This window comes from Eufriesea mexicana, unplaced genomic scaffold (genome assembly GCF_001483705.2).
Source record: "Eufriesea mexicana isolate 0111107269 unplaced genomic scaffold, ASM148370v2 scaffold2119, whole genome shotgun sequence".
In the NCBI taxonomy this organism is placed as follows: Eukaryota; Metazoa; Arthropoda; class Insecta; order Hymenoptera; family Apidae; genus Eufriesea; species Eufriesea mexicana.
The window spans coordinates 502033-515212 of record NW_016910196.1 but is presented as its reverse complement, the minus strand read 5'-3'; the positions used below and the strand labels follow the sequence as shown (position 1 = coordinate 515212).

The 13180-nt window shown below is 42.3% G+C and overlaps 2 protein-coding genes across 2 annotated transcripts in view; both read left to right on the top strand.

Moving 5' to 3' along the window:
* The first annotated feature begins 1827 nt into the window (after positions 1-1827).
* LOC108549595 (uncharacterized) lies at positions 1828-5769 on the top strand. Its single transcript, XM_017903065.1, has 9 exons — positions 1828-1950; positions 2450-2581; positions 2674-2859; positions 3507-3722; positions 3937-4104; positions 4183-4379; positions 4440-4696; positions 4772-4931; positions 5685-5769. Exons 1-9 carry the CDS (start codon positions 1828-1830, stop codon positions 5767-5769), a joined length of 1524 nt encoding a protein of 507 aa, XP_017758554.1.
* Positions 5770-7087: 1318 nt separating this feature from the next.
* LOC108549592 (protein FAM184A) overlaps positions 7088-13180 on the top strand; it is a 16899-nt gene continuing 10806 nt past the window's right edge. Inside the window, exons 1-5 of the mRNA XM_017903064.1 lie at positions 7088-7175; positions 8863-9132; positions 9245-9346; positions 11904-12821; positions 12928-13179. Coding sequence (XP_017758553.1) covers positions 8953-9132; positions 9245-9346; positions 11904-12821; positions 12928-13179 — 1452 coding nt within the window. The 5' untranslated portion in view covers positions 7088-7175; positions 8863-8952. The remainder of the gene's footprint in view (positions 7176-8862; positions 9133-9244; positions 9347-11903; positions 12822-12927; position 13180) is intronic.

Here is a 13180-nt window from a genome sequence, read left to right as displayed (position 1 = left end):
ATGTAGCGGTGTCAACATTGGTTGAAATTCCTTCTTCCCTTCTTGGAACACTTTCAAAACTCACTCGCGATGTCGCGGACACGTACGAACTTACTTCGACCGGCATCGAGTAAAAGAAATCGCGTGTAAAATCGTTCGAACGTATACGATTTAGTAAAAGTACAGTAATAATTTAATAGTTATAAAAATTTTTAATATCCACTAACACCAACAAAATTAAAAGATTAAACGTAAAATATTTATTTAAGTATTAAGGAAATAATCAGAAATAAAAATAAAAAATAAATAAATAAAATAAATTATTAAGTGTTAAATATAGATAAATAAATTGTTTAAAAAGAAGAATTATTTAAAAAATTAATTAAATTATTAAAAGTAAAAAATAAATAAGTTAATTGAATAAATTATTAATAGTTACATATTAATAAATTAATTAAGTAAATTATTAAAAGCGAATAATAAATAAATTAATTGAATAAATTATTAATAGTTACATATTAATAAATTAATTAAGTAAATTATTAAAAGCGAATAATAAATAAATTAATTGAATAAATTATTAATAGTTACATATTAATAAATTAATTAAGTAAATTATTAAAAGCGAATAATAAATAAATTAATTGAATAAATTATTAATAGTTAAATATTAATAAATAAATTAAATAAATTATTAAATAATAAATAACTTAATAGAATAAATTATTAAAAGTGGAAAATGAAGAAATATAATTTAAATGCCTTAATTTAGACGGCTTAAGTTTAGATGTACGCGTTATGACGGCCGAAGAGCAAATGACATGTCCTGTGACCGCCAAGTGCCTATATGAACCGACGATATCCTTGACGAGGTCAAGCGGAAAGTCACGAGCTCAACCGATTTTTCAAAGATTCGTGAACCTTTTATAATAGTTATTACATAGTTTACTGCAAATACATTGTCCTTCTAACTCGCAATAACAATATGTACAGTAATTTACATATATACAATTATTTCTTCATATAGAATAAGCCATTTACTTCCTTGTAACAATAGTTTTTAATATACAAGTGTTTAAAACAACTTTTTAAAGTTAAAAAAGCGAATAGTGGGTAAAATTGATAATAACCAAAGGGATCCCCTATACCCCATACCCCTCACCCATCCTAAAATAAGCTAGAGTTCTCGTTATTTAACAAATTCCACGAATTTATAAACTTACATATAATATTTATATTATTTTAATTATATTATTTTACGAATAATCGTAATTATTCATTTCAATCGTTATATGAGTCTCTGACACCCCCAATCGATTGGCTCCAAAAAATAAAACGTAGAAAATTTTATATAAATAAAAGATAGTAAAATAAAAATGTCGTACCAGTAGTTGGTAAAATTTTAACCAGTTTATCAAACTTTCAAGTGTCTCTGAAATCGACTTCGTTTTTGGCCAAAGTCCTGATCACACACATATGGTTCTCCTATGAATCTGTTGTTCAATTTCTCGACATCCGCGTTCTCCCTGTCTACTTTCATCCACGTGGTTTGCTTTGTTTAATTAAAAATTACACATACAACTAATCTTTTTTATTTTATAAAAATTCATTTTTTCGAAGATATAAAATTACGTTTCTATCAATGAATATATATTAAACTATGTTTTTTATTATTTTCAAGTGACATGAATTAACGGTTTCGCTATTCCTCTGTTTCTAAATTTTGCTATTTCAATGATAGTTTGATCACCTCTTACGAAATACAATGTACTGTGAATTCAACTGTTTTCAAAACGATCTCTCGATATCTTCTTTGGCTTCGTCTTTGTGTCATAAATATCCATGAAAATGTATTGCTGTGCACGTGGCACGTTTCACTGTCAGTACATGAATGGAGTTCAATTCGAGGCATTAAAAACGAAATACAGAACCGACGAGGACATAGTTGTGCGATACACGATACAAGATAGAGTGAGTGAAACCTTATCGATCTCCTACACGATAACTAATTTCTCCTTGTGTTGTACATTATCATCGATAATTCAATTTTCCAGGTGCACACGTCAACGCGTGATTGGATCGGAATTTTTCCAAGAGGATGGACCAACCTACAGCAATATCTTACCTTCGAATACATTGTCCTGTCACCTAAGTCGTTGTTGCTGTCCACTCGTAGCATCATATTTTTACACACCTTTCATAAAGAGGTTATTAAATTACATAATATATAAATTTATCTTATTAATATTTAAATTACATAATATACAAATATATAAATTTATCTAGCAATTCGTCTTGAACTTTAAAAATTAAGAATTTATTTATATTTCCAAATTATCATTGCCGAAGTGTAAGTCTTGATTAAGTTATTAGAATTTATTAAAATTTACTATATTATCTTGTATTTCTATCTAATGATAATTTTATCCATTTTCCATTTCCTTCTACCCTTATTCAAAACTCCGAACAGGCATTACCAAACGTCGATTATCAATTCGTTTACGTGAGCAGAGAGATAGAGATCCTCGGGACCAGCTCCTATTTCCGTTTCATCCTGGCGCCGAATTTTCACCCGATCGTTCGAAACTCGAGTACACCAGGGGTAAGTTCAGCCTGTAACAGGGTATCTGCAATTTCTTGTTGGTCCCTGAAAATGTATCCCGTAGCAGCTAAGAATCGAACGGAATTTTTCAGCGTGATGTTGTCAACAACGTTCGTCTACCTTCGATCATGTCGCCGTCCAGTAACGTGGGAAAAGCGATCGGATCTAGTAAATCCATCGACAATATCCAATCCTATCGTGTCAGTCGGGCATTCGCGGATCAGCGTCAGAGAACATGTCGATTTTGTTCGAAATCGGCATCGTTCACGACGAATAAGGTAAAATGGCTTTGTTTCGACTCTTTCTATTCCCTATTTTCATTCTATCTTATCATTTTATCCTATTTCATTTTAATTTACTTCATATGTTATATTTATATACGATAATTCGACTTTGAATCGTGATTAGGTGCTGCAACTACTAAAATTAATCGATACTGTAATGAAAAGAGAAAAGATGATTACAATTTGGAGTATTGGAGTGAAACAGAGATTTAGGTTGATTAACGCGTTAAATGCCACGCCGGTTTTACGAGCCGTTTCATTCACGCCATAGTTAGTCGCCATGCGGGGCCCTCCCGGGCCGTATGGACCGGCGAGGTCTGAACGGAAAGTTCCTAGGGACCGGCGAGGCCTGAATGAAAACTTCCTAGGGACCGGCGAGGCCTGAACGGAAGGTCCCTAGGGACCGGCGAGACCAGAACGGAAAGTCCCTAGGGACGAGCGAGGCCTGAATGGAAAGTTCCTAGTGATCGGCGAGGTCTGAACGAAAAGTCCCTAGGGACGAGCGAGGCCTGAACGGAAAGTTCCTAGGGACCGGCGTGGCGTTTAACGTGTGAAGCTTTATCTAATACAGTTTGCTACCACTTGGAATTGAAATTTCGATTCCTGAATTTGAGTTAAAATTCAAGTTTAAACGATATCAGGTACAGTTTCTGCTGTTGCACAATGAGCAGTTAGCAGCGAGAGTGAACCGGTTGACTCGCGATTTGGAGCTGACAGAGGCGGCTGTGAGGAGCGAAAAAATGGCAAGAGCAGCTTCGAACAAAAGATTGCAAGCTTACGAGACGTTCGTCGCGGATATGTTCAAATGCTTGAACCTCACTGGGACTGTGAAGATCATGGATAAAGCAGGAAGAGAGGTATCAACTCCATATCCAATTTTTCTTCGTTCTTTCAAATATTAATAACAACACTTTGCCATGCTATTAGCTCCGTCAGCTGTACGTTTTACACGGGATTAAACCGTAAACCAGCTCGAGTAACGAATCACTTTAGGCTTCACCCAGTGGAAGATTTTAATATTAAAGTATCACGGTGATACAAGTGCGAAAATAACGATTACTCTCGATGCAGATCATCGTGCAGGAAGTGAAACGGAAGAATCTACCACCGACGCGAGACGAGTCGGGTGACAAGTCTGTTCCAATTCTGGAAGTCTCCATGTCGAATCGACCCTCTGCGATGAAAGAGAAGAACGAAGAAACGAACTCGAACGAAGTGGAAAATATTCCTCGAGTATCGGTAAAGCTGATTCTGCGAACGAGAAATTACGAGAAAGAGCGTAAAATGGCTCGTTAAAAGGATGATTTTCGCAAACAGAGTTCCTTCCGAGAAAATAACAGAGTGGGCAAAGATTGGGAGGAAGACGCAGATTATTCGATGAAAGCGGAGATAAATACGAACGAGGACGAGAAAAATTTGGAGATCACGATGTCGGTAGAGGAGGAAGAAGTTCAGTTCCAAAAGAAGGTTTCGTTAACGTCGATAGAAGTGAGGGAGAGTCGTGAGAACCATCGGTAAGGCAAGGGCTGCACTAGAGATCGCAAATTCCCCAGAACGTTGTTTAATAATTCCAGCGGTGGTTACGTAACGAAAGAGGCCACGGGCACAACAAACCAACGAGAAGATACTATATACAGAGTCACCTGTAATATCGAACAGCCAAACTGTGTCGAGGACAAGCCAGAAGACGCGAAAAGCGGCATCTATGACAAGAAAATGGCGGAGTATTCCTCGGCAACCGTGAACTGCTCCAAGTGTTGCTGCGATTGGCATTTGAACGCGGCCAAGGCACATTGCGAGAATAAGGGATTCGATAACGATAACTCGAATGGTAGGTAACGAGATCGATGTCTATGGATAGATCGAAAGTTTCGATTTTGTTGATTTTGTTCGATTTTTCTTCGAGATTGGGCGCTGCAATGCGAATGCGACTTGGAGGTGTCCGATGACATCTATCGGATGATCGACAACTACGCGGAACCAAATTGCAGTACCGTAGAACCGATCAAGGGTGCCCTATCCGCGATTCTGATCAAGGGCAGAAACGCGAAATTCTCTGTCATCAAGTAATCTCTATTTTTACATCTCAGATTTCAAATTTCAGAATTTTCCTTTACTTCTTTTACGCGTTGTACCGTCGAATTCGAGATTTCAAGCATTACGTGTCACGTGGTGACGAAGTGCTAAAATAATCCTCCGACGAATGTGCCTCGATACACAAAAGAAAAGGCTTCGATTACTTCTCTATTATAAGAAAACAAATGCTCGATATGAATCACCGCCGCAAATACGTGTTGCAGGTATTAACGCACACGATTAAACGGACAACTGAAAAACAAGTCCCCTCTTGCGAAATCTCGTTGTTTCAATTCTCCTCGGAGCAATCGCTTGGCTGGCGCTATCGAGGAAGCGATGTAAATAACGAAAGACTGATCATTTCCATAATCGTTCTTACACCTAACCTCTTCTTGTATTATACCGAAGCTTCAATAAATTCGTTGGAACAATGCTGCTTATCACTTACATCGTCGGGGCCTCACGTGGCCTTGGAAATCGTCACATTTCAGATTGCAATTTTACGGTGCAGTGTCCCCGAATTATTTTTAAGTTTGGTGGCTTATTCCGACGCGTAGAGGAGACAAAAGTTGCGCGAATCTAGCCAAGATGACTGCGTCTCTAGAGAGGCAACTGTCGTCCATTTTGTGACACCGAGGTTATAATGTCCGCGTTCGGATCGCGGACGGAACGGGTCCAATTGGTCGGGGAATAAAATAGGTGGCTTATCGATTCCTTTATTTACTATGGCGCCATGGTGACAGGAAGGTGTCGCCGCGGAGGAAGTCAAGATGCTTCTGCTCGCGAGCACGTGTACCGCTGCGTCGAAGCGTTCGGAAAACTGACTAAATATAGAGTAGGAGCGGCGCTATTGTTAGGTCGCGCGAGTTTTCGTGGCTTCAAGCTTCTCCCTCGCGTCTTCCGAAGGCGTCATGGGGCTTCTCGCGAATTTACGACGTCAGGAAATTCGCCAAACCAACCATCGAGCTTACGCCGATAAGCATTTCCTGTGTTTTCCATCGCGCAGCTCCTACGCAGTTTTCTCTGGCATAATTCTCCACTTTCTCGCGTTTACGCTTCTAAACGATCATCGCAGTTGTTCCCTCGTTACAACGAATGATGCAAATTCGGGGAAATAAATCGTTCTTTGGTCGCGAATAACTCGTATACTCGATGCGATTTGAGAATTAATTGATTCTTTCAACGAGATTTTACCGATACGTGTGAGTCGAGTTATATTTTTTCAAACAGGTACCTTTACGGTCACTACAACTGTTTCAACAGAATTTTTATTAATGTTAACCGTTTCTTCCAATCCATAAATATTTTCTGTTCATCCACTCATTTTAAGCATAGTATATTGTATCTTTTATTGGCCAATAACAACTCCAGATGACTCTGTACTATATTATTATTTTTCTTGTTATCAAAGGATTGTTACCCTTATACTTAAGATAAATAAATAAATAAATAAATAAATATTTTATATCGCGTTATTGGAAACTCGATATGGAGACCGAAACGATGCAATTAAATTTTGTTAAGGATGCAGTAACATGCGTTTATTATAAATTCCGTCCAAAAGAATTTAGTTATCGTAGTTTTACGATCTATTATTTAGCAATTAATTTATTATTTCACTCGCGATAAAGGATAAGAAAAGGTTATGTCCGTTCGTCTCAAAAGAATTTCGCTCATGCAGCCAAGAAAATTTCCCATGCTCTTTTTACAATTTCACCTCGACATATAGAAAACCAAAATAAAAGCACTTGTCGTTTAAGAAATCGCGGAATCCTTTCTAACAGCCAATCGCAATGAAAATTCAATTTTCCATGCACTTTTTATAATTTCATCCCGATTATAGAAAATCAAAATAAAAGAACGTGTCATTTACGAAATGGCGTAATTCTTTTCAACAGCCACTACTTCGCAGAGAGAATGTGTTGTATTTATTATCATATTTAAATAATTTATTATCATAATCAACGGGGACCAATTGTCCAAAAACCGATCACCGCAGCGATCCAGGAAGTTTACCGAGCCGGAGTACCGGCTTTCTAGATCACACGGAAGTGGCGAGCGCGCATGCGCGAGATCCGAGGCGAGCGCTCGGACGTCCTCGCGCACGCGGTCTTTCGAAACGGTATTTTTAGAGAAGTGAGTCGCTGGCCGCAAGCGGCAACGTTAGTCAAGTGTCGCCGTTGACCCTAAGGAAATCGAACCCTGCGAACTATCCACGATTCGGATGACCACCGGTGAGTCCAGTCGCTTGCACGATCGTCGGCTCCTCCATCGCGAGAGATCCTCCCCTCAGTGTCGCCATCTACCGCGTCCATCGTCCTCCCCGATCGCGTGGACGTCGCGATTCCGTTGCAAAGTTTCGCAATTTCGCCCGGTTTTCACGCAACTCCCGCATTCGTGACGCGTCTCGCACGTAACTACGATCCACGAAACGTTGCAGACGTTTTCAAATTATACGACGATAGATTCGAAGCGGCGCGTCGTGGCGCTCTTACGCGTCTAAATTTGGATTTTTTTCCGCTCGGTACATCTATTTATGATGTATTTACGGCATCGGGCAGACTCGTGTTCGCGTTTCTTTCGGCCGATCTTATGTCTCAGCGACGTTGATCGCTCGTGTCGAAAGCTCGGTTCGATTATCACCGTGTCAGTGATCCGTTATCGTCGTCTAACTCGATCCATCGTTCCTGTCGGACGGTCTCGTGCGTATTTCCACCCTACTCTCCTCTCTCGTGGTAGTCTCGGAGTGGGTCCAGGCTCCGTCGTGGTCTTCTGGTTAAACTTGCTCAACGTCTCGAGCCACGAGGAATCCGATTCAGACGGCTGGTTCTTTGTTTTCGTTCGTTCCTGAGAGGAAATGCGCGGCCGTTCTCGATCGAGTTATATTTAAGCATATTTACATCGCGCCTCGTATTGCGCGGAGAGACTCGACGGCACGCGAGTCATAAAGCTTCTTCGAGGATTCCCTGCAGTAAAAGTGCTACCTTTGATCTCAGGCAGGCGGGATAGGAGGAATTTCGAACGTCGAAACGTCTCCGAGCGCGATTTGTTTCCGTACGAAACAACAAACTGCCGTTTGCCTCTTGCTCAACCGGCTCGACCCTTTCACTCGTCGCCAGTCTTCTCGCCGGTTCAGATTAATGCAGAATTTTAAAATAAAAGATCCAGACCGATCTGTCTTCTAAAAATACCAGCTGACCCGCTCGCACTTTTTTCAACAACATCTAACAAGTTCCACGGGGGGTAATCGAGACTTTAAGTATTGCAGGAACATAGAAATAGCTGGTCTCGGTATTGTAGTTTCCTTTCGTAAATTGATAACGCTGGAAATTGAGGGCCAAAGGGGGGTAGTTAACGAAGCATGCACGAAGTATATACGAAGCTTCGCGATTTCGCGAGGTACCACGGCTCGAATTTCGCGAAAGCTTGGAGATCTCGAAAGTGGAGAGGGGGGACGTTGAAAAATTCTAATAATAAAAGGTGGAGCATCGTAGACTCGATAAATAGACTCCAGAGGCTGAGTTTAGACTCGACGATGGAGACCTGCCTTCGCGAAAGTCTAGAATTTCGTTTAGCAGAATTTTTGAAAACGTAGAAAGAAAAACCAAAAAGAATTTCCAAGATGATCTAGAAATTTTTTAATTCTTTAATTTACAACTTTCGATAGTCGTCGCTCTTTAACTATCAAAAACTCTTACTAACGATTGACATCATGATCTTCCAATAGAATTTTGACACCTAACATCGTTGGAAAAGATTGGAAAATTTAAATAAAATTCTATTTTACGATACTAGCTCTCTTTCCCCCGAAATAGATATTCTTCGTCCCAAATATATTTAAATCAAATTCACAAACCATAGTTACTCGTTATCATCCAAAAAATATGAGGAAATATTCTGAAATTATAAAAATCGTTCCAGATACCTTACCCCGATCGTTTCGAGTGAGAGCAACCGATCTTCCGGCGACGTGGACGAGGAGATTAGCGTGTCCAGTGGAATAAGCGGAGCATGGGCGCGGCTGGCAGTAGTAACGGCGCAGCGTCGCCGTCGGCCCCATGGAGGGGCCGGGGCGAGGAGACGTTCGCCTACGGGACAGAGGAATCCTGCTGTCCGGAATACGCGAACGAAAATATACGACAAAGGACGAGGACCAGCGCGTTCGACGTGGGTGAAGAACCTCGATCGCAGGTTAAATATAAAACGAATATTTATCGTTGCGTCTCGGTAGCTTGGCCGAGACGGCCAGCCGCGTGAAAACGCGCCGTTTCGTATCTCGCATTTTATTTCAATTCCGTTGCAGGGTCCGAGTCCTTACGCGACCTTCACTGGCGAAGAATGGTGGAGTCAAAGACCATCAGCGCCGAGTTTGTCGAACTTGCGACCCCCTCGCCGAGAAACTTTGGTAAGCTCTGCCTCTCTTTGTTCCGAGCTCTGCGGTTGCTCGACTGTGCAGTCGATCGACTCGCGAAAATATACCCTCGTCCGAGTGAATCGTGAATATACTCGTCGAGTATTCGCTGCACTGGAATTCCCGGATTGTCACACGGATATTGTATGGTAGAAAGTAGAACGTAAACAAGACCGTAAATAATGGGAAAGAATTCTGTTTGTATCGGGGCTGAATCGGGAGGAACATGCAGATCCGAGAGCAAGGAATGCGGTGACAATGAAGATTCCTTTATCTCCAGATCTTATGACAACGAGTAGACAGACCTCGTTAGGTGAGAATTTGAAGAATTTATTTTGGAGACAGAAGAAGGTATATTGGTACATACTGACTCGTAGAATACCCAAAATCTAGACTCAATCTGAAAAGACTATCGGAATACTAGATATCTAGGTTCCTGTGACACTAACCTGTAACAAATAAGTAAAACAGAGAACCCAATGACAATTTCACTAATGGCTATAGCAACGATCTAGAGCTACCTTAAAATATAGACGAAGGACGTTATAATAGAGCATTACAGTACAACAGTTATGCGATAAATTGAATACGAGGCTCCGAGTAGCATATTCAAATTCTCAACCTGGTTAACTAAATAATCAGAAATTAATGGAAGCAGGGAACCTAATAGCAACGATCAGGAGTTCATCTAAATCAATCACAGTCTAAGATACCAAACCAAGTCACAATTCTCAAAATCTCCACCAATTTTTTGACAAGTCCTACAAGTGTCTCCATCCTTACTCACGGAGGCGCATAAATCTCTCCTGTATGACTCAAGCAGAGACCCGACAGATCTCTCGGAATCCCATTACTCGGTGGCGAAAAGAGATGATCGGTATACAATAATACTTCTTGCATCACCGTCTATTAAAAGCACTGATAAAACCGTAATCGCGAGTCCGTTTCGCCTTCCTGGAAACTACTCCTGCGCGTGTTCCACGGGGCCCAGACGATGGAGCGACTCAGGGCGCAGGGGAACATCTTTTGTTCGATAAGCGTGGCGACGCAGATGAAAATTTTCCGTGGCTAGCTCTTTTGTCCCGCGGAAAATCTGGCCGGAATCCAAACTCTTGGCGATTTCGGGAGAACACGCTGAGTCACGGCCACCGTGGCGAGGCGAGTTCGCAGCCATCGATCGCGATCACGTGCCCCGGGTCTCGAGCTTCTTCGAGGAACGCACGGTCCCTAGTGCCAGTGCACTCTCGTGGATCGTTCGACGTGGATCGAGCTTCGCGAAAGCTCCACGACGATCGATCGTTACAACAGTCGGTCCTTCGTGTTGCCATTGCATGGATACGCGAACCCCGAGACGCTTCAGGATTCTAGTCAGACTGAAGAGAGGCTGAGCAAGCGCATCGCGATCTTTTTGGCAACCACTGCTACTGTTTCCCCGTGAGTTCTTGCACGTCGTAGAATCTGTTGCTCCTTTCCTTCGTGGATAGTCGGTGGAACGAAACTTGGTAAGCTGCGAGGAGATACGAGTGGATTATAAGTGGTTTGGGTATTCGTTGCCCTTTGGATCTTCTTGTGGACATAATTCCGTGTTTTCCTTAATCTTTCACAATTTTTATTTTCTTTATTCGCTATTAAATATTGGAGTGTTATTTAATATTATTGGCAACAATTTAAATTCTCCCGAAATGTCTGCTAGTTTGATTTACACTCACCCTGCACTCGTGTGTAACCTCTTAGCGTCTGCAGTGTTCCTTCTATCCACATTTCCATCGTTATTCGACCCGTTAAAATAAAGAGAATACTCCGCAATTCGAACTCTCCTAAAATGTCTATTCGTTTGATTTCGAGGTGATACGAGTGGATTATGAGTGACTTATGAGGCAAATTGGGTATTCGTTGCTCTTTGGATCTTCTTGTCGATATAATTCCGTGTTTTCTTTAATCTTCTCCATTTTTATTTGTTTTATTAGGTATTAAATATTGGAGTATTATTGGATGTTATTGTCAGCAATTCGAACTCTCCTAAATTGTCTGCTAGTTTGATTTACACTCATCCTGCACTCGTGTATAACCTCTCAGCGTCTACAGTGTTCCTTCTAGTCACATGTACCTCGTTATTAGTCCCGTTAAAATAAAGAAGAGAATTTTGTTTCTGGTAAAGTATTCTAAATTCGTGGGTTTGCAAATATTAATAAATAGCCAAGAGTATATAAGACGACAGTGACAGCCGAACTGAATGAAATACAGCGAATGGCGTGCAATATTCGTGACGCAAGTGCAAAGTCCACACTGGTCGATCCAAGCGCGTCAACAGACCCCGAAAACACGATTCGGATCAAAGCGTCCCACGAGGTCTCACAATTCCCGATTTTTCTCATCCTCTCTGTACCTTCGGCGCCTGAAACCGACGTAACGCAGTGACGCAAAGATGCCGGAGCGCAATGCAAAGAAAGCAAGCCGGCTCGCGTAACCATTCCTTGAACCAGAATTCCGATCGTCGATCGGGTCGGTTCAATTAGCCCCTCTGAAATTAGTCCATTTATTTATATTGCAGTTGACGTACGCGGCGCAGATGACAGGTTGGCAGACGGCCGAGGGGCACGGCCCTTCGTTCTCTCAGCAGCACCAAGAGGCCATGGAGCTGTCGAAAGTAATCTCGCAGCTAGCGATGGCCAACCAGCAGCTGGCTTCTGCGCACACCGCCACTCTCGCGCACTTGGAGGCACTGTACGTGGAATTAGCGAAAGAGAAGGAACTCAGAAGACGAGCAGTCTCCACGGAAACACTGGACGATGCTCTGAAGAAGAGACTGACGATCGAGGACGACAGAGACTACGAGGACGAGCAGAAGAGACGAAGAATGGAGGCCAGGATCGACAGACTGGAGAACCTGTTTACCGATGGCTGGGACACCTGTCAGTACGGACAGAGGGATGTTCGACAGGAAGAGGACAGGAAGCTTCGGTCGAGGGTAGAGAGGCTAGAGGCAATGGCGAAGTTCAGAGGACTCGACAGGGACGACGAACGACAGAGGTTTACGAATGTCTGTGATTCGGTGGAGATTCAGGACTCTGGTCGTCGACAGACGAACGATGTTCCGTGCGATAGGCTTGCGAATAGCATCGAAGTACCTGAACACGAATTTAATACGCAAAGCGTGACGGAGGAGGCTCGGGCGAAGATTATTTCTAGAATAAGCGTCGCGGACGAGGAAGAGCTCGAGGACTCGAGGCTCGACGACGTGGCGGATCGCGCGATGGCGAATTTGCATTTAGAAAATTCGGAAGAGGTAGAACGTAGGACGGAGGACGAGAAGGGGCAGAGTTGGGGCGAGAAGGAAGAGATCGGATCGTGGAGGGAGCTCGAGAGATTGAAGGCCGAGTTGGCGGAGTACCAGGGTGAGAACGAGAGGCTGGTGAAAGACTTGGAGGAGCAGAGGGCGACGGTGAGTCGACTGACGAAGGATTGCGAGGTAAATTTCATCGTGTTTGTCCGTTTCTCTCGATCGAAGAGAGAAGCTTGTTTCACTTTGTTTTTCGGGATATTTTATTCATCCGCGAGGGATAATTGTTTTGCAGGAGTCGAAAGCGCGATGCGCGGAAATGGAATCCGATTTGCAGGGGCACAGAGAGGAGTACGAGGTGTTGAAGATCAGATTCGACATGGCCACGAAGGGAACGGACACGCTGTTGAAGGAGATAGACGAGTTCGTGATGCAGAAGCACATTGCCGAAACGAGGATCGCCGGGCTCGAGTACGATCTGCAGAAGTCGTTGATGGAGAACGAGAAAATAAAAAAGATCGAGGGCCAGAAGGCTGCGGAATTAAAGG

Bases quoted from the DNA above. Each gene is read 5' to 3' on its own strand.
- LOC108549595 (XM_017903065.1), top strand. From the start codon at position 1,828: ATGTATTGCTGTGCACGTGGCACGTTTCACTGTCAGTACATGAATGGA. The intron at 4,380-4,439 runs GTAAGGCAAGGG...TAATAATTCCAG, and splicing joins GAGAGTCGTGAGAACCATCG to CGGTGGTTACGTAACGAAAG. The intron at 4,932-5,684 runs GTAATCTCTATT...CCATGGTGACAG, and splicing joins GCGAAATTCTCTGTCATCAA to GAAGGTGTCGCCGCGGAGGA.